At 40.4% G+C, this 20781-nt stretch overlaps 1 protein-coding gene across 2 annotated transcripts in view; it reads right to left on the bottom strand.

Moving 5' to 3' along the window:
* PCCB (propionyl-CoA carboxylase subunit beta) overlaps window positions 1-20781 on the bottom strand; it is a 97904-nt gene that overhangs the window by 32677 nt on the left and 44446 nt on the right. For both annotated transcript variants that reach the window (XM_077130210.1, XM_077130211.1), the window contains exons 7-9: window positions 16951-17059; window positions 11345-11465; window positions 9464-9545 (exon numbers count right to left, since the gene is read on the bottom strand). In XM_077130210.1, coding sequence (XP_076986325.1) covers window positions 9464-9545; window positions 11345-11465; window positions 16951-17059 — 312 coding nt within the window. The remainder of the gene's footprint in view (window positions 1-9463; window positions 9546-11344; window positions 11466-16950; window positions 17060-20781) is intronic.

Below are 20781 nucleotides of genomic sequence, written 5' to 3'. Positions count from 1 at the left end.
TAAAGCTCATCCTCTGGTATATTTCTCAATTCTTACATGTTTAAAACTAGTTTTCTATAGTCTTAATACACGAAGTTCAGCTTGGCTAGATATAAAATCCTTAATCATATACTCTTTCCTTGAGTCTCCTGAAAATGCTTTTCTATTATTGGCTTGCTCTGTATGCAACTGTTGGTTTGTTCTGTATATACTGCTTTTCACAAGTCTGATGCCATTCTAATTCCTTGTTTGAGCAATTTACTTGATCTTTTCACCTGAAGTCCCTGGGAGTTTTTCTTTTTTAAAAAAACATAATAGTTATAGTTGAATAATTTCTCACATTTAATTGTTCTGGCAATTTCCCCAGGGAAAGGGACGCAGTGGGAACTTTCATTATCTAGATTAAGGTCCTTTTATTTCTAGAACAATCTCGTGGATTTGAGTTTTAAATATTTGTTCTATTCAGCTGATTTTTCTTTTTCAGAGACTACAATTATATGTACTTTTGGTCCTCTTTTCCTGTCTCCCACATTAACCACTTTCTGACATTTTGCACTGCTTTCTCTATCTTATTTTCATCCTCCTGATTATTTTCCCATCTTTCTCCCATGCTCATTAACTTTCCATTCAAATCTATTCTCCCTTAAGTACCTTATAATTTTGTCTTCATTTATCATATGATTTTATCTTTTTCTCTTGCTTTCTGAATTTACTCAACTCTAATTTTATTTCTTCCTATTTTCTGCTCATGCTCTCATTAGTTTCTGAATTTCTGACTTTCATATTTTCAAATGCTTATTGGAAGCTACTGATTTCAGACTGGAATATGATAATCTACTTCATGGTTGATTTTTACAGTGGGGGGAGTTTCATCAACTAAAATGATTAATTCTTATTTTTGGTTTTCTTAAAGTATATAAAGGAAGACTACTTGTACCTGCATTTCACAATTTGGAATGGTGAACAATTTCAAGAGCACTATAGCAAAGTGCAGTTTAATTAATGGGTGGCTTGATTTTAGGGAGGGCAGTGAGGGGAGGGAAGTATGTCCTTTGATTTTTGGTTGTCTTGCAGATACATAAAGTTACTTCACGATCACCAAAGATGCCCCTCCCTTCCTTTTGACCCCTTTTTTCCCTAGAAGGGAAGGACTTCCTTCCCTGAAATCACTGTTCTGATCTAACAAGCCTCTCTTTCAGTATTTTTAGAGTGAACTTTCTCTTTTTTTGGAACAAGTTTGTTTCAATACTTTTTTCTCTCTTCTGTGCAATTTCTCTCCACCAAGAACTGTAGTAAGTCCTGAAGATATAATTCTCCTAGAAATTGTTATTTATTGTTCTATTTACAGTTATTTGAAGTTCATAGCATCCTGTCTTCCAGAGGCATAGGAATGGTAGTTTTATTTGTTCTTCTTATTGATCTGTATAGTTTTGAGAGGATGTAAAGAGAGTTTTGAATTTAGGAGGCCAGCTAAATTTACAGTTTCAAATATGCATTCTAGTTGACCAAATTCTGTATCTATAATGGATATACTCACAAAAATATACTAAAATACACATACACACACAGAGATGTTTACTGCAACAGTGCTTGTAATAAACTACAAAAACTGTAAAGAATCTAAATATCCATCAGTAATGTTTAAATAAATTATGGTATAGCCATACAGTGGAGTATGAGATCATCATTACAATAAATAAGGTAAATCTACAGACAGGGGAAGAAAGTAAAGGGAGAAAGGGGATAAAAGTGTGTCTAATACAATCTACTTTGAGTTAAAAAGTAAAAGATAGATATATATAGTTGACATATGCATTTTTTTCTGGAAAGATATAATAAACTTAATAACAGTAACCTCTGACAAAGAAGGTGGAGGAGAGATTTGCATTCCACTTTATATATTTCTGTACTTTAAAATTTTTTTACAAGTTCCGGAGAAGATGGCGGCTTAGTAAGACGTGCGGGTCTTAGCTCCTCCTCCAGAAAAGCAACTAAAGAAACAGAAACAATACGAAACAGCTCCCGGAGCCACAACAGAGACCAAAAAGACAGCGTACCCCATTCTGGAACGGCTGAAGGGGCAGGGAGAATCCGCTGCGGTGAGATATCCAAGGGGCGCGTGTTTTCCCGGCCGGGGCGGCTGGCGACTGGGGTCCCCTCCACGCACGTGGCTCCCCGGTCTGAGTGGGAACGTTGGATAGTGGGGCCCTCCCGCCACGCTTGGCGTCTCGGGCCAGCTGGGCAATTTGGACCGGAGTCCCCCAAGCCACGGCGGCCGGCGATCCACCCCCTCCACGCGCAGTTTCCCGGGCTGACTGCAAGATTCGGACTGGCCAGTTAAAGGAGCCACAGCATCTTTTACTGGTGGGCCCCGCAGACAGACAAGCGCCACGAGTGCCACCTACCGGGCAGGAAAAGAAAAACAGCCCAGAGATTTCACAGAAAAACCTTTCAACCAGCCGGGTCCCACACCCAGGGAAATCTGATCAAATGCCCAGACACCAGCAGAAAATAATGGATGACGCTCGGAAAATTAAAGATATGGCCCAGTCAAAGGAACAAACCAATAGTTCAAATGAGATACAGGAGCTGAGACAACTAATGCTGAATATACGAACAGAAATGGAAAACTTCTTCAAAAACCAAATCAATAAATTGAGGGAGGACATGAAGAAGACATGGGCTGAACAAAAAGAAGAAATAGAAAATCTGAAAAAACAAATCACAGAACTTATGGGAGTGAAGGACAAAGAAGAAAAAATGGAAAAAACAATGGATACCTACAATGGTAGATCTAAAGAGACAGAAGCTACAATTAGTGAACTGGAGGATGGAACATCTGAATTCCAAAAAGAAACAGAAACTATAGGGAAAAGAATGGGAAAACTTGAGCAGGGGATCAGGGAACTGAATGACAATATGAAGCGCACAAATATACGTGTTGTGGGTGTCCCAGAAGGAGAAGAGAAGGGAAAAGGAGGAGAAAAACTAATGGAAGAAATTATCACTGAAAATTTCCCAACTCTTATGAAAGACCTAAATTTACAGATCCAAGAAGTGCAGCGCACCCCAAAGAGAATAGACCCAAATAGGCGTTCTCCAAGACACTTACTAGTTAGAATGTCAGAGGTCAAAGAGAAAGAGAGGATCTTGAAAGCAGCAAGAGAAAAACAATCCGTCACATACAAGGGAAACCCAATAAGACTATGTGTAGATTTCTCAGCAGAAACCATGGAAGCTAGAAGACAGTGGGATGATATATTTAAATTACTAAAAGAGAAAAACTTCCAACCAAGGCTTCTATATCCAGCAAAATTGTCCTTCAAAAATGAAGGAGAAATTAAAACATTTATAGACAAAAAGTCACTGAGAGAATTTGTGACCAAGAGACCAGCTCTGCAAGAAATACTAAAGGGAGCACTAGAGTCAGATACGAAAAGACAGAAGAGAGAGGTATGGAGTAAAGTGTAGAAAGAAGGAAAATCAGATATGATATATATAATACAGAAGCCAAAATGGTAGAGGAAAATATTATCCAAACAGTAATAACACTAAAAGGTAATGGACTGAATTTCCCAATCAAAAGACATAGAATGGCAGAATGGATTACGACCCAGCAATACCACTACTAGGTATCTACTCAAAGGACTTAAGGGCAAAGACACAAACGGACATTTGCACACCAGTGTTTATAGCAGCATTATCTACAATTGCAAAGAGATGGAAACAGCCAAAGTGTCCATCAACAGACGAGTGGCTAAACAAACTGTGGCGTATACCTACGATGGAGTATTATGCAGCTTTAAGACAGACTAAACTTATGAAGCATGTAATAACATGGATGGACCTAGAGAACATTATGCTGAGTGAGTCTAGCCAAAAACTAAAGGACAAATACTGTATGGTCCCACTGATGTGAACCAACATTCGAGAATCACCTTGGAATATATCATTGGTAACAGAGACCAGCAGGAATTAGAAACAGGGTAAGATAACGGGTAATTGGAGCTGAAGGGATACAGACTGTGCAACAGGACTAGATACAAAAACTCAAAAATGGACAGCATAATAATACCTAAGTGTAATGTAACTATGTTGGAACACTGAATGAAGCTGCACCTGAAATATGGTTTTTTGTTTGTTTGTTTGTATCTTCTGTTTTTGTTTTTTTCTTTTTCCTTTTTATATATATATATATTTTATTAGTATTATTATTTTAATTCTCTTCTCTATATTAACATTCTATATCTTTTTCTGCTGTTTTGCTAGTTCTTTTCCTAAATCGATGCAAATGTGCTGAGAAATGATGATCATGCATCTATGTGATGATACTAAGAATTACTGAGTGCATGTGTAGAATGGAATGATTTCTAAATGTTGTGTTAATTTCTTTTCTTTTTTTTTGATTAATTAAAAAAAATTTTAAAAATTGGATAAAAAAATAAAAGCACATAGTAGATTCAGGAAAAAAATAAATAAATAATAGAGGAAAAAATGTTAAAATAAATTCAGTTTGAAATACTAGCGATCAATGAAAGGGAGGGATAAGGAATATGGTATGTAAAAATTCTTTTTCTTTTTCTGTTTTTGTTTTATTTTTCTGTTGCCTTTTTATTTCTTTTTCTGAATTGATGCAAATGTTCTCAGAAATTATCATGATGATGAATATGCAACTATGTGATGATATTGTGAATTACTGATTATATATGTAGAATGGAATGAGCATATATTACGGATGTTTGTGTTTCTTTCTTGTAATTTCTTTTTAATTAATAAAAAATTATTAAAAAAAATTTTTTACTATGTATATATCAATTATTTTATTTTTAAAATATTAAAAGGATGTGGCAGAGACTGCCACATATCCACCAAAAATCCAGCCTCCGTTTCTGCCATTACAACAGAAATGATGGCCAAACAGCTAAATAACTACACCCAGCCTCCCTGCAATTACATTTGGCTATGCGATTATATTTTCTGCAATGGTCCTAAACATCTATCTATAAAAATGAAAGAACAGAATATGAATTAGACTTCCAACTCAAAAGTTTGAGGGAAAAAAACAGAAAGTTAAACCAAAGGAAAGCAGAAAGAGGAAATTAACCCATATAAAAGCAGAAAATACTGAGTTTTAAAAAAGAAAAACAGTTAATTAAATTTAAAGGGCAATTCTTTGTAATAAATCAAAAAAAAAACAGATTACCCACTAGGTAACCTAATAAAGAAAAACATAAGACTTAAAATAAGAAATGACTAAGGGGAAACAACCACTGAAACAGTGATAAGCCTACTATATACAATCCTATGTACCTAACCTTGAAATCCTGGAAGGAATGGGCAATTTATAAAAAAATATAATTTACCACAGCTGACCCCAGAGAGATGCACTTTAAACAAGAGTATCTAAAGAACAGAGAAGTTATCAAAATGCCACTCCTTCCCCCCAATAGCAGTGATTAGTGCATTTCCTAATATAACTTATGCAGACAGCGTAATTAAACACCGTTAAGTACATGGAACCTTGAGTAGGGCATGAGGTTTTGTAGGTTTGTCCAGAGTGATGCCTTGATAAATCCCAGAAGGATTTGAACAGTGAATAAAAAAGTATTTGCAAAGTCCCCTTCGGTGAATGGTGAGAAAGGGGGAGAATTCTTGATATTCTCACAAGTAGTGGGGACAACCAAAGCAATAGGCTGAGCCCCTAATCTTGCGGTTTGTTCATATGAAACTTAACAAAGGATAGACTAAGCCTACTTAAAATTAGGCCTAAGAGTCACCCCCAAGAGAACCTCTTTTGTCGCTCAGATGTGGCCTCTCTCTCTCAGCCAACACAAGCAAATTCAGTGTCCTTCCCCTCTCTACATGGGACATGACTCCCAGGGGTGTGGACCTTCCTGGCAACGTGGGACAGAAATCCTACAATGAGCTGGGACTCAGCACCAAGGAACTGAGAAAACCGTCTCAATCAAAAGGGGGAAGAGAGAAATGAAACAAAGTGTCAGTGGCTAAGAGATTCCAAACAGAGCCTAGAGGTTATCCTGGAGTTATTCTTACACATTAAACAGATATCACCTTTTTAGTTAAGGCATTAACGGAAGGCTGGAGGAAACTGCCTGAAAATGTGGAGCTGTGTTCCAGTAGCCATGTCTCTTGAAGATGACTGTATAATGATAAAGCTTTCACAATGTGACTGTGTGATTGTGAAAACCTTGTGTCTGATGCTTCTTTTATCTACCCTGTGGACAGATGAGTAAAACATATGGATTAAAAATAAATAAATAATGGGTGAACAAATGTTAAAATAAATTTAGTAGATTGAAATGCTAGTGATCAATGAAAGGGAGGGGTGAAGGGTATGGTATGTTTGAATTTTTTTCTGTTTTTTTATTTCTTTTTCTGAATTGATGCAAATGTTCTAAGAAATGATCATGATGATGAATATACAACTATGTGATGAAAAAGAATGTTCATATTGTATGTTGATTGGTTTTATCAATAAAAATTAAATATATATATATATATATATATATATATATTTATATTTTTTTTTAATATATATATTAAAACACAGTCCAAAAGCCATTCTCATTCGTAACTAAGAAACACTGATGGGAGTCTCACTAAAATTAGGAATAAGAACAAGGATGCCCAGTATTACAACGATTACCTATCGCACTTGATATATATGGAGGTGCAGCCAAGGCAATTAGACAAGAGAATAAATAATAGATAAAAAATATTGGAAAGGAAAATATGAAACTATTTATATGTAGATGGTATGCACTGGTACATCTAAAAAACACAAAAGAACTAACAAAACAAAAAATAAAGAGGACTTAATAAGGTAGCAGGCTATAAAACTGATAATCAGAACCAATAGGGGGTACAAGGGTAGTTTGGCGATAGAATTCTCACCTGCCATGCAGGAGACCCAGGTTCAATTCCTATCCTGTGTACTTCCAAAAAAATTCAACAAATGTTGCTGCAATAAAGGGATACTCACATAGAAAAAGAATGAACTATGACTCCCACCACATAGCACACCAAAAAAAAAAAAAAAAAAAGAATCAAAAGCTTTCATGCATACCTAAAAAGAGAGTTAGCAAATATAACAGAAAAAAATCCCATGTATCCTAATAATAAAAAGATAAAATAGCAACAAGTAAACTTAAGGAATGTGAACAACCTATAAAAGGAAATCTTTAAAACATCCCTCAAGGGAAAAAAGTAAACTTCAACAAATGAAAATACAAAGTATGTTTTTAGATCATTTCAAATTCATGAGGATGTCATGTCCTCAATTTAATTCCTAAATTTAACAGGATACCAATAAAAATAACATCAGGATTCCTTACTATCACCCCTCACCACTCTTGAACAAGGCAAACTGATTTTAAAGTCTATATGGAAAACTAAACAACCAAGACTAACCAGGAAAACTCTGAAAAAAGGTCAGGAGGAACTCCTACCAGATTTCAAGAACTAAAAAGTCTCAATTCAAACAGTGTGCTGTAGGCCAAGCGTTGGTGGAGATGTGGAGTGACTGGAAACTCATGCTGCCGGTGGGGTATAAACTGACATAATCACTTTGAAAAACTCTTTGCCAGTGTGCTGAAGGTACAAAAGCCCTATGACCTGGTATCTTCAGTCAGGTATGTAGGTACGAACCAAACAAAAATGTATTGTTTATTACCAAAAGTCATGTAATACAATCTTCTTATCTGAAGTCTTTATAACAGCCTAAAACTGGAAATAACCCAAATGAAACAATTTCTAACTTGATGCAATCATATGTACAGATCTCACAGACATGTTGGGTGAAAGAAGCCACACACCAAAGACCACATACTGCCCAGTTTCTCTTATATAATGTAAAGAGGATTAAAATAGGTGCTGTGAAGAGGCCCTCGGGGCAGTGAGTTATCAAATTCCACCGAGGGAGGACTACGGGGGCCTCCTCCGGGAGCTCCGCCCGAGGGGCAGTGCCCACGCCTGACTGACACTTGAACTGGGGAGGGTTTGTGCAGGGCAGGAGAATCAAAGGTGCTGGCAATGGAGAAATTTAAATGATGAACCCTATTTTACCTTCTTCACAACACTTTTTTGGACCTAAAACTATTCAAGCCATATATGTTTTGGTGTTTTTTAATTTCCAAAATTCTATGCCTACCCAGCAACAACTCTTGCTCTCTCTCCCTAAATGTGGTCCCTGAGGAAGGGGCTCTGTCCACCACGGTGTCCACCTAGCACCGGCGCTGAGAACAGCACCTGGCCACTAATACCTGCTGACTGCAGACCAGCTGAGTCCAGGCTGGGCCAGGAAAGCAATGGCTAGGAGGCGCCGAGTGCTCAGGAGAGATGGAAAATTTGAGGGCTGGAGGCCCCCATGAGGCCAAGGGGTAGTGGGAAAAGATAAGGACAACTGTGGGAGGTTGGCAGAGTCTTGAAAGCTGAGGCTGGAGGAGAACGTGCTGGTGGAGAGGAAGTAAGGGTGGGCGCTGCCATGTGACAAGGGTCAGACCAGACACACTGCATCCCGACCACCTGGTGGGCACTCAGTGCACACCTACACAGCATCTCAGTTAACACACAGCAAGCCTAGGGGAGTGCAGATGTGGAAAAGAAGCCCAGAGAGTGAAGTGCAGTAACCTGCCTGGGTGGAACAGCTACTGCTCTCTAGAGCTGGAATGTAGACCTGGTCCACCAGATCCTGAAAACCATGCTTCACCAGCCTCTGTGGGCCTGATCTCCAGAGACAAGGAGGAAAACTGCCTGGCCACAGCTAAAAAGATGCTGCAGAAAAGGAGGCTGCAGAATCCAGCAGTGGGGAGGGGCAGGGTCTGGCCATGTCTGCTGGCTCCCCAAAGGGTAAGACAGGGAGAAGGAACAGATCACGGGAGAGCTAGGGCTTAGGGAGAGGCTGTGCCAAGGACTACTGAAAGCATAAGGCGTGTGCGGGTGCAAGGGAGACAACAGCCATCTACGGATGCCCCCAGTTTGCCCCAATACTATTCCCATCTGCTAATGACCCAGGAATCTCCTGTACCAGGTAAAAGGTAGAATGGCTCCCATCCTTCACAGATCTCTCCCTCCCAAAGCCACCCCCACCCCATGCCAAACTTGTTGTAAGATGACCCATGTACTTTCCTTTCTCTAGAAACACAAATGCCCTCTGAGCATAAAGCTCCAAACAAAGGTGCCTAACAAAGGGCCACACTGGCCTCACTCCATACTCTGGGGACATGACCCCCTTCTCTGAGCAAATCTCCGAGCTCCTTTGCAAGGCCCTCCTCTGCAGGCCCTCCTTCCAGTCCTCAAGTCCATCTGAGCCACAAGGGTCTCTTCCCAGAGCACACTCTTCAGAAGCCCCTGGTCCCATGCCCAGCCTGGGCAACCTGACATCAAGGCCACTGGGCCCAGCAGTTCTTCCACAAGGTCAAAGTGCTAACCTAGCACAGGAAAGCCAGGCGAGTGCAGCACTTACAGAGTATATGACGTCCAGCATGTCGTAGGCTTTGGTAGACTCCAAAGGGACAACTGTGTCGAGCTCAGGAACCAGACGGTCGCTTTGGAAAGAAAAAGGCAGATGTACTCAAGGTCAGATGACAAGCTGCCTTCTCCAGGTACAGGGTGGGAAAGGGCCTGGGCCAGTTCTGTCCCTGCTGGGTTTGCAAAGCAGCCACTAAAGATGCATTCCCATGTGACCACCACGTTAACTGAACCTGAGTCTGAGTCCAACCCAAAAAACCTTTCAATACTTTTTTAGAGGAGAAAATGGCTCAATTCCCTGAATAAGTGAGTTCTCCATTTATCCTCTCTGGGCACCTCCATTCCAGGTACTGTGTGAGACAGTAAAGAGCACTGTGGCAAACAAGACTGCCCTGGGAGTTCTCAGTCTCACTTCCCAAGACTTTAAAAATAAAAGAACAACGACTTGGAAACACACAGCGAGTATTCTCAACAGACCACTGTGGGTTCACTTTCACTGCTGGAAAACCAACCTGCTAGAGCTCCTTAAAACAGCAGAACTGCCAGCCCACTGCTGGGCAGGACCATGGTGGGCTAAACAGTCACACACGGGCCTGTGGCTCGCTCCTTCCTCTCACTTCGACGTGGCTGAGCCAGGGCCCCTCCACGAGGCAGGAGGATGCAGCACCCTGCCCCTCTCCAATGGGCTCTCCCCTTTCCTATTCCCTGTCCCCCGTGGGCAGCCAAGATTGGTTCTGCTCCTGAGATGTACCACTAGGCTGGGGTTTGACCTGGGGTCAAGCCATGTACCCCACCAACCCCCAATTCCCAGAAACCATGCTGTGGGGTTGTGGGCAGAGCCCCACCTACTATCAGTGTCACCCCTACTTTTCACCTGTGCCTTCTGCACATATGGACTGGGGCCATATGCGAGTGTCTGGCTGGTCTGCAGAAGACTATTCAGGCTCTCCTGGGCTCCTGGGCCATAACACCTTCCAATCATGTCCTAAACCCCTCAGGAACCTCCAACAGTCAGAACTGGAGGCTGTACACATCACTTCTGGGCCCTGTGGCCTCTCTCCCCTGCACAACCAACCAGAGTGGGCCACTGGTTATGTCCCCTGGGGTGTAGGCAGAGGCTTATGGTGGCCCTGGGGACACAACTCTCTTCAGAAGATCCTGGCCTAGACAGGGCAGCATCAGAAAATGGCTTTTTCTCCAGGGATACCATTCCAAATCCCTTCTGCAAAAGAAATCCAGGCCAAGGTGAGTGCTTCTAATTGGGAGAGAAAACAAAATCATGAAGAAAGCAGCTAGAGGTCAGGGCAGGCATTCCCTGGCTGGGCCTTGGGCTTACTCTGTTCCCTTCATCTCACCCCCAACAGGGAGGGCCCCAGAGCAAGAGGGAAAGAAGGTCTTCCCTTAGCAGCAGCACACTCTACCTAGGACCACCCCGCCTTGGGCAGAGCAGGGGTGCATAAACACACTTCCTAAAGCGTACACTGTCAGCATCATTTCACACTTATTCATTTCACGTCAACATACAGAGAAACTTACACCCCAATTCTGGACAAGTCAAGTGTCTCAGATATCAATTTTAGTTTTGTTTTTGTTTTATTTTTTATTTGGCCACTCCTTACCTTATGTTCTCTATCAGATATTACAGAGGGAAAACGTGAATAAAAATACCTTTTTCACGCCTGTGCCTAGCTATGCCACCATCACCCCCACAGCCAGGAGTCCCAATGACTCCACTCAACATTTCGCTCCAAGCTGCCCAAAGGGGCAGTCACTGGAGGTCCCATCAGGGCGAAAGAGCCAAAGCAGGGCGCGCAGGGAGGGAGGGCGCCCCGGGAGGAGAGCGCCCGGGGAGGAGAGCGGCCCAGGCTGCACTCACCTGGGATCGTGGCACTCTCGAACAGGAGCAGGGTCCCGATTGCTGAGGGGCAGGTAGTTGAAGAACTCCCGGAGGTTACACAAGGCATCCACATCATTTTCAAAAGCTCTGTGGGCCACACCTGAGAAAGGAGGGAGTCTCTAGTGGGCCAGGGAACAGCCAACATGCATCCAGCCCTGAGGTAGAACCATCAGCCCAAAGATGCTGTTCCTGCCAGCTGCCCCCTCTAGGACACATCCGCATTAGACTCTGCCGAAAGCTCTGCCCTCCCTACCGTGTGCCACCTACCTTCAGGCCGATGTTCAGTTCACACCACCTGTGCCCCTGCCCTGCCTCCCAACTCTGCATCCAGGTCTCTGTCCTAATGCACCTCCTTGGCCCCTCTCTAGAACACACCTATCCTCACACACCTCCCCTCCAGCCCTGTGCCACGTGGGTTTCTCACGTACCATTCCCTGCGGCACATGTCTGGGCACTTCCCTGTTTACTGCTTAAGTATCAGTGCCAGTGGGATGGCGGCCAGGCCTGTCCGACCACGGAGCCCCACCCTAAGGGCTGCCTGGCACACAACAGGTGCTCAGCAGTGGTGGAAGGAAGTGGGGGCACAAAGCCATCCTTCCTGGAGAATGTTCCGACATCAAAGTACAGCCAATCAAACCCACAGACACGGCAGGAGAGGCTGGGGCCAAGAGCCTCTCATGGACACCCTCAGCAGACTCCCTGCTTCTGCTGAGCCCCTTCAATCCTTTCTTCACAGAGCCAGAGCAAGCCTGTTAGGCCAAGCCATGTCATGCCTCTGCCCCAGCCGCCCTCCCTCTGCTCTGACCAAGCCAGCCAAGACCCTATCCGCCCCCCACACCCCACTGTCGCCCTGCTGCAGTACTCCTCCCCCAACCCCAAGGCCTCAGGCCAGCGCCCCCCAGCGCTCCACACCCACTAAACGTCACTACGCCAGCCTGACCACCCTACCTACGTCCTCTTTCATTCTGCTCTACTTTTTTCACAGCACATATTACTTTCTAATAAACTATATAACATACGCATTTATTATGTTTACCATTTCTCTCCCCTGCTAGCGTGTAAGCCCCAAGCAGACAGGGTTTCTTCTTCCATTCACAGATGTGCTCCCAACACCTGACTAACACTCGACACACAAGCACTCAAGAAGTATGTGTTGAATGAATGAGACGTATTTTCAGCATAAGAAAATTCTTCAAGAAATATTTATAAATTGGTGCAGCCACTTTAAAAAATAGTCTGGTAGTGCCTCAAAAGGTTCAACATAGTTACCATCTAACCCAGCAATTCCATTTTCTTACATTTACACCTAAGAGAAAGTAAAACAAGTCCATGCAAAAACTTGTACACAAATATCCACAGAAGCATTATCTATGGTGGACAAAAAGTGGCAGCAACCCAAATTCCATCAGTTGATAAAAAGGATAAATAAAATGTGGTTTATCCAAATAATGGAGTGTTATTCAGCCTTAAAATGCAATAAAGTACTCATACATGCTACAATGTGAATGAACTTCAAAATTACTGTGCTAAGTGAAAGAAGCTAGTCACAAAAGATCACAAATTGTATGATCCCATTTTTATGAAATGTCCAGAATAAGCAACTCTATAGGACAGAAGCAGATTATGGGTTTTTACGGAGGGGTTCAGGATAGGGTTGGAAAGCGACAGCTAACAGGTAAGGGTTTCTTCTTGGGGTGATGAAAATACTCTAAATTTGTTTGTGATGACAGCAGCACATTTCTGTGAATATGAGCAATGACATGTATACATTAAACAGGTGAATTTTATAGTATGTAAATTATATCTCAATAATGCTATTACTGAAACAATAAAAAGCAAACATTTATAGAGAGGGGGCCTTGCCCAGGGGATACAAGACTAAGCATCTCAGACACAGCCCATCAAAGAAGGCCCAGAAAGAAAGCAAGTATTGTTCTTTAAAAATTTCAAGTTGACTCAACCTATCTGATTACTCATTTAAACAACTGAAATACAGGGAGCCCAGAATAAGAATGAGGTCCTTTAATTCTGTACAGCTTAATGTAATGCCTGATCTGAGAGTATGTTGAGTAGATAATCAAAAAGTTTGGCAAAGTTCCTTGAGGGATGGGAGAAAAATATGGAATTAGTAAACTTCAACACCGGGGAAATCCCTCATACTGTGTAAAATATTAGGGACACCCAAATCAATATACTAAGCCCTTGATCTTGAGGCTAGCTCTTGTGAAGCTTATGTAGGTAGTAAAGAAGTTTAGCCTACCTATAAGTATGCCTAAGAGTTGCTTCTAGAGGACCTCTTTTGCTGCTCAGATGTGGCCTCACTCTCTCTAAGCCCAACTCTGCAACTGATATCATCACCCTCCCCCCTATGTGGGACAAGATATCCAGGGGTGACTGTCTCCCTGGTGGCATGGGATATGACCCCCAGGGATGAGACTGGCCCTGGCACTGTGGGAACAACAATGCCATCATGACCAAAAGGGGAAAAAGAATTGCAAATAAGAAGGTTATCAGTGACTGAGAGAGTTCAAATAGAGTTGAGAGGCTACCCTGGAGGTTCCTCTTACACAAGCTTCAATTAAACACTGCTACCTAGCATAACTTGCCCAACCCCAACCAAAACCATTCCAGCCAATTCTAAAGAACACCTAGGGTAATACATAAGATCCTACAAAGGTTCCATGCACTATGGTAACTTTCCAGAAACCTACAATCCCCAGATGGTCCCTAGACAAGGTAAGGCCTGAAGCCTAGAGGGGCTGGCTTCTCCAGAACATCAGCTAGATCCATCTCCCTACTCCATATTACTGACACCCCCTCCCAACATGAAAAAGTTAGAATGGGCATAGCCCAAATACCCCTAACGAGTGGGAGAAAGATCAAAGGTGATGGTGGAGTTATACAGAGAAGGTAGGGTCTAACAAATGAGTATGATTGCTGAATCATTATTTTGATATTTCTTTTAGTCTCCAGTATCTTAGAGCAGCTAGAAGTAAAAACCTAAAATTGTGGAACTATAACCCATACCAAACTCTGAAATCTGTTCTACAACTAATTGTTGTGATGTACTTTGAAATTTATTGCTTTTTTGTATATGTTATTTTCTACAAAAAACAAAAAAAGTCAATTGTGATGATAAAAAATATATATTTATTCCTTTTAGCCTGCAATGTTCTGGAGCAGCTAGAAGGAAAAATCTGAGATGATGGTATGGTAGCCCATGACAAACTCTGGGATCTGTCCTGTAACTACTTATTGAAGAGCATTTTGAAAACTACTGCTTATTTATTTCTTTACTTTGTATATATGTTATATTATATAATAAAAAAAGTTTTAAAAAATCTAAAATTTGTGCTTCAGAAAAAAATTAAATCTCATGGGCAGAGGTTCAGTACTATAAGTTGACAGGTGAAAAACACAGACTATGAAAGGGCACATCTGCCGCTACACCTGAGCATGTTTATGTGTGTTCACAACCATCATCATGAAAAGACAGCAGGGGTATACACCAAAAATCGAGTGGTGATTTTTTGTGGATGATGGAATTCCCAGTGATTTTTATTCCTGCATTTTCTAGCTTTTCCACCATGAACATGTAACACTATTGAAATCAAGCAAAATAAGGAACATTTCATCAAATCTAAGATTCCATCAGGACTCAACACTTTTTTATATACCAGTAAGAGAGAAAAAGTGCTGCCAGTTAAGCCCTGAGACCACAGCCTACTGACAGGCTGTGGTGGAGGAAACCAGACGTGTGCTGCTTCTGGAGGGTACTGGAGATGAAGGTGAATGGAGCTGATGGGTGAGGGGGAGGAGTGAGTCTGCACTGACGCCAACCTGAGATGGGAAAGAAACAATGTGGGTGGAGTGGGGCATAGGGAAGAATGGAGAACTCTAAATTTTTTAAAACCACATTCTGTCAAATCTCAGGTTCCGCTGAGAATAAGAATGCTTCTATTTTGTGTAACTAAGAAAGAAATGCTGACAGTTAAACAATCACCCAATGTCTTATACCACTGTCCAGTGCAGGGTATATAAATTGTTCACATCGATCCCTGAATGCTTTGAAATCTTTCACCTATTCCGAGGCAATTTCTCTCATCTTCAGTTACTCTGCTTGGTGTTTGGGAGGCAATTCCTTCAGAAGTTGATTACAAAGCACAACACAGTTTCATGTATTCTTGGGTATTTGTTCCAAAAAAATATGGAATTAGAATCTTTACTCCAACAGCAAATATATCTTCACTAATATCAGATTTATGCCCTGTTCCCATTTCCATGCCTTTCTGTATAGACAATAACTTTTCAATTCAATGCCAAAGCACAGAATAATCTTTACACATTTTAAACTCAGCATGTATGTCATGTAACCTCACAGAGGGGAGGAACTGTGGCCAAGTCTGCACATATGTGAGCCACAACCACACAGTGTGGCAGTCCTGGCCAACAGTGGCTGTAAAACGCCATCTACTCTAAGGCATATTCTGAAAAAAGTCACAAATAGAATCTATTCTTTTCCTTTTTGTTTTCACATGGGCAGGCACCGGAAATCGAACCCAGGTCTCTGGCATGACAGGCGAGAACTCTGCCACTGAGCCACCATTGTCCGCCCTAGAATCTATTTTTTTAAAGGTCCAACTGTAAATATATAAATCACACCTACTTATAACCACCATTTCAATTAGCTTTAAAATTATTTTACAGATTATTAAAGCATTTATAATAAGCTTGTGGTGGTATGAAGTTGTAGGTAGCCCCCAAAAACATGTTCTTAGATCTAATCCATTCCTATGGATGTGAATCCACCGTAAGTAGGACCTTCTAATGAGGCTACTTCAGTTAAGATGTGACCAAGCCCAATCAGGATGGGTCTCAATCGTATTACTGGAATCCTTTATGGGTGAATGAAACTGAAATACTTGGTGTACATGCTTGGCTGAGGAGCCGATGGGGTGACGTTGCCCTCTGGGGCACTACAAATGGACACCTCTAAACAGAATCCTACTGTTTGGAACCACAGGGGAACGTGAGCTGGGAGCAGACTCTCATGAGAAGATAAAGTTCACTTTACTGGTGATGTGCTGTTGCCATGGTTATCTTGCTCAGTATGAGAGAAAGCCACAGGAAGCAAGAAGCTGAACATCAAGGGAACCCAGAAGAAAAGGGAGGGACCAGGAGATGCCACCATGTCCCTTGCCATGTAACAAGCTAAGACCAAGGATCAACTGGCAGCCAGCCCCAGACCAATGCCCTCAGGAGAAAGCATCATCCTCATGCTTTTTTTTTTTCCTTTATCACAGGCTTAAATGTGAGTAAATAAATTCCCACTGTTTAACCCAACCTATTTTATGGTATTTACTTGAATAGCCTAGGAAACTAAAACAAAGCTGTTATCTGTATTAAAAAGTTTGGGATACTAAATGTACCTTTATCACTCTTTCTGTAGGCAATACAACATTCTACAGTCTTCCCAAATACATTCTGCCAGCTAAGGAATATTGTTAAAGACAGTCACCATTCTCTCTGGCAATGCGCTCTTCTCAGTGTTTAAAAACAGTAAGATCAGATTTACGGCCTCTCACCTGACACAGTGGTGTGGGTCTTGGCACCACCAAGCTCCTCTTGGGTAACATTCTCGTTAGTGACAGACTTCACGACATCTGGACCAGTGATGAACAGGTAGGAGGTGTCCTGAAATCAGAGATTCCAAGAAGCATAAATCTCAGAGCAACAGAGCGAGATGACGCTCACAAGCCAAGGAGACAAATGTAGAGAAGGCAATAATGAGGTAGCATAATCAGGTTTGGACATAGTTCAAAAATGCCCATCCAGACTAAATTCTAAGTTCTCCCTAATTCACTCACTTTCTATTTCAAAAAAGCTTCATTCCATGGATTTATCTTAGCAAAATGACTTCCAGTATAGCTAATATTTCAAGGTCATTTATCTGCAAAACAAAGTAATAGGTGGCCCTTATTCGCATCTTCTTGTGCACCATGCATGCCCCCAAGCATGTTACAAGGATCATACAGAAAGTCTACGTATTATCATCAACTCGTTTACAGATGAGGAAACTGAAGGACCAAAAGCAAATGCAATTTGCCTAAAATGAACTAGCTAATAAAAGGTGAAACCATTTATAGACAATGATGATCAATGCTTTAGTGCTATACCTGATGACAATTCTATAACCTAACTTTCTGAGGAAACACCAAACTCTTTTCCACAACATCTGCAACATTTGACATTCCCATCAACAATGAATGAAAGTTTCTAATTTCCCATGTCCTCTCCAACGCTTGTTATTGTCCATTTTTTTAACAGTAGCCATTCTAATGAGTGTGAAATGATAACTCACTGTTTTTGATTTGCATTTCTATAATGTCTACTAATATTGAGTATCTTTACCTATACTTAGCCATTTGTATATGTTCTTTAGAGAAATATACATTCAACTCTTTTGCCAAATTCTTAATTGAATTGTCTTTTTGTTACTGAATTGTAGGAGCTCTTTATATACTCAGGATATTAAAATCTTATCAGATATGTGGTTCCCAAATAAGTTCTCCCATTCTGTAGGTTGTCTTTTTACTTCCATGATAAAGATCTGTAATACTCAAAAGTTTTCATTTTGATGGGACCCCAAATATCCTGAAGATGTTTCTCTATTTTTCTGCTAGGAGCTTTTAGTTCTGGTTCTTATAGTGAGGTTTTTGATCCATTTTGAGTTAATTTTTGGATATGGTATGAGGTAGGGGTCCACCTTCATTCTTTAACATATGGATATCAAGTACTCCCAACATCATTTGCCTTAAGAGACTATTCTTTCCTAACTGAGTGGTCCATTCTCCAGTGTTAAAAATCAGTTGGCCATAAACATGAGGATTGATTAGACTTCTGAAGTCTCAATTTGATTTCATTAGTCTATTTGTCTCTCCTTGTTCCAATACCATGCAATTTTTTATTACTTTGGCTTAGTAATAAGTTTTAATATCGGGAAATGTGACTTCTCCAATTTTATACATCTTTTTCAAAATGTTTTTGACTATCTGAGGAGTCTTATCTTTTCATATAAGTTTGATTTTTGGCTCTTCCACTTCTGCAAAAATGGCAATATAATTTTTATTGGAATTACAATGAATCTCTAAATCACTTAAAATTGATATCTTAACAATATTTAATCTTCCAATCCATGAAAACAATGTTATTTCACTTATTTAGATCTTCTTAAAAATATGGTCTCTCCTAGAGAATGATCCATGTGTCCTTGAGAAAAATGTATATTTTGTTGTTGTTAAGTGAAGTGTTCTATATGTATCTGTTAGGTCTAGCTGGTTTAGAATAACAGCCAAGTCTTGTATTTCTTTATTGATCATCTGTTTAAATGTTCTGTCATTATTGAAATGATATAAATTGAAGTCTCCTACTCTTACTTATTAGCCATCAATTTTTCTCTTCAAATCTGTCAGTATTTGCTTCATATATTTCCAGGCTCTAGTGTTAAGTGCATGAATATACTTGTTATGAGTTCTTATTGACTCCTTTATCAGTATATATAACTATATTTGTTTCTCATAACTGTTTTTACACAAAGTCTATTTTATCTGATAGTAATACAGCTATCCCAGCTATCCTTTGGTTACTACTTGCATGGTATATTATTTTCCATCCTTTCACTTTTCTACTACTTATGTCTTTGAATTTAAGGTCTCTTCTAAACAGCATAGCGTTCAGTCAATGTTTTTTAATCAATTCCACCAATCTCTGCCTTTTAACTTGAGTTTAATCCATTTATATTTAAAGTAACTACTGATAACACAGGCCTTTCTTCTGTCATTTTTTTTTTATTATTAACGGAAAGAAAGAAAAAAAAAAGAAATTAACACAACATTTAGAACTCATACCGTTCTACATATACACTCAGTAATTCTTAACATCATCACATAGATGCATGATCATCGTTTCTTAGTACATTTTCATTGGTTTAGAAGAACTAACAACACAACAGAAAAAGATATAAAATGTTAATATAGAGAAAAGAAATAAAAGTAGTAACAATAGTAAAAAACAACAACAAAAAAAAACCCCTATAGCTCAGATGCAGCTTCATTCAGTGTTTTAACATGGTTACTTTACAATTAGGTATTATTGTGCTGTCCATTTTTGAGTTTTTGTATCTAGTCCTGTTGCACAGTCTGTATCCCTTCCGCTCCAATTACCCATTATCTTACCCTGTTTCTAACTCCTGCTGGACTCTGTTACCAATGACATATTTCAAGTTTATTCTCGAATGTCTGTTCACATCAGTGGGACCATACAGTATTTGTCCTTTAATTTTTGGCTGGACTCACTCAGCATAATATTCTCTAGGTCCATCCATGCTATTACATGCTTCATAAGTTTATCTTGTCTTAAAGCTGATAATATTCCAACGTATGTATATACCACAGTTTGTTTAGCCATTCTTCTGTTGATGGACATTTTGGCTGTTTCCATCTCTTTGCAATTGTAAATAACGCTGCTATAAACATTGGTGTGCAAATGTACATTTGTGTCTTTGCCCTTAAGTCCTTTGAGTAGATACCTAGCAATGGTATTGCTGGGTCATATGGCAATTTTATATTCAGCCTTTTGAGGAACCGCCAAACTGCCTTCCACAGTGGTTGCACCATTTGACATTCCCACCAACAGTGAGTAAGTGTGCCTCTTTCTCCACATCCTCTCCAGCACTTGTCGTTTTCTGTTTTGTTGATAATGGCCATTCTGGTGGGTGTGAGATGATATCTCATTGTGGTTTTGATTTGCATTTCTCTAATGGCCAGGGACATTGAGCATCTCTTCATGTGCCTCTTGGCCATCCGTATTTCCTCTTCTGGTAGGTGTCTGTTCAAGTCTTTTTCCCATTTTGTAATTGGGTTGGCTGTCTTTTTGTTGTTGAGTTAAACAATCTCTTTATAAATTCTGGATACTAGACCTTTATCTGATATGTTGTTTCCAAATATTGTCTCCCATTGTGTAGGCTGTCTTTCTACTTTCTTGATGAAGTTCTTTGATGCACAAAAGTGTTTAATTTTGAGGAGCTCCCATTTATTTATTTATTTCTTCAGTGCTCTTGCTTTAGGTTTAAGGTCCATAAAACCACTTCCAGTTGTAAGATTCATAAGATATCTCCCTACATTTTCCTCTAACTGTTTTATGGTCTTAGACATAATGTTTAGATCTTTGATCCATTTTGAGTCAACTTTTGTATAAAGTGTGAGATGCGGGTCTTCTTTCATCCTTTTACATATGGATATCCAGTTCTCTAGGCACCATTTATTGAAGAGACTGTTCTGTCCCAGGTGAGTTGGCTTGACTGCCTTATCAAAGATCAAATGTCCATAGATGAGAGGGTCTATATCTGAGCACTCTAT

This window comes from Tamandua tetradactyla, chromosome 15 (assembly GCF_023851605.1).
Source record: "Tamandua tetradactyla isolate mTamTet1 chromosome 15, mTamTet1.pri, whole genome shotgun sequence".
Lineage (NCBI taxonomy): Eukaryota > Metazoa > Chordata > Mammalia > Pilosa > Myrmecophagidae > Tamandua > Tamandua tetradactyla.
The sequence above is the reverse complement of the archived record's forward strand: the minus strand, read 5'-3'. Positions and strand labels throughout refer to the sequence as shown.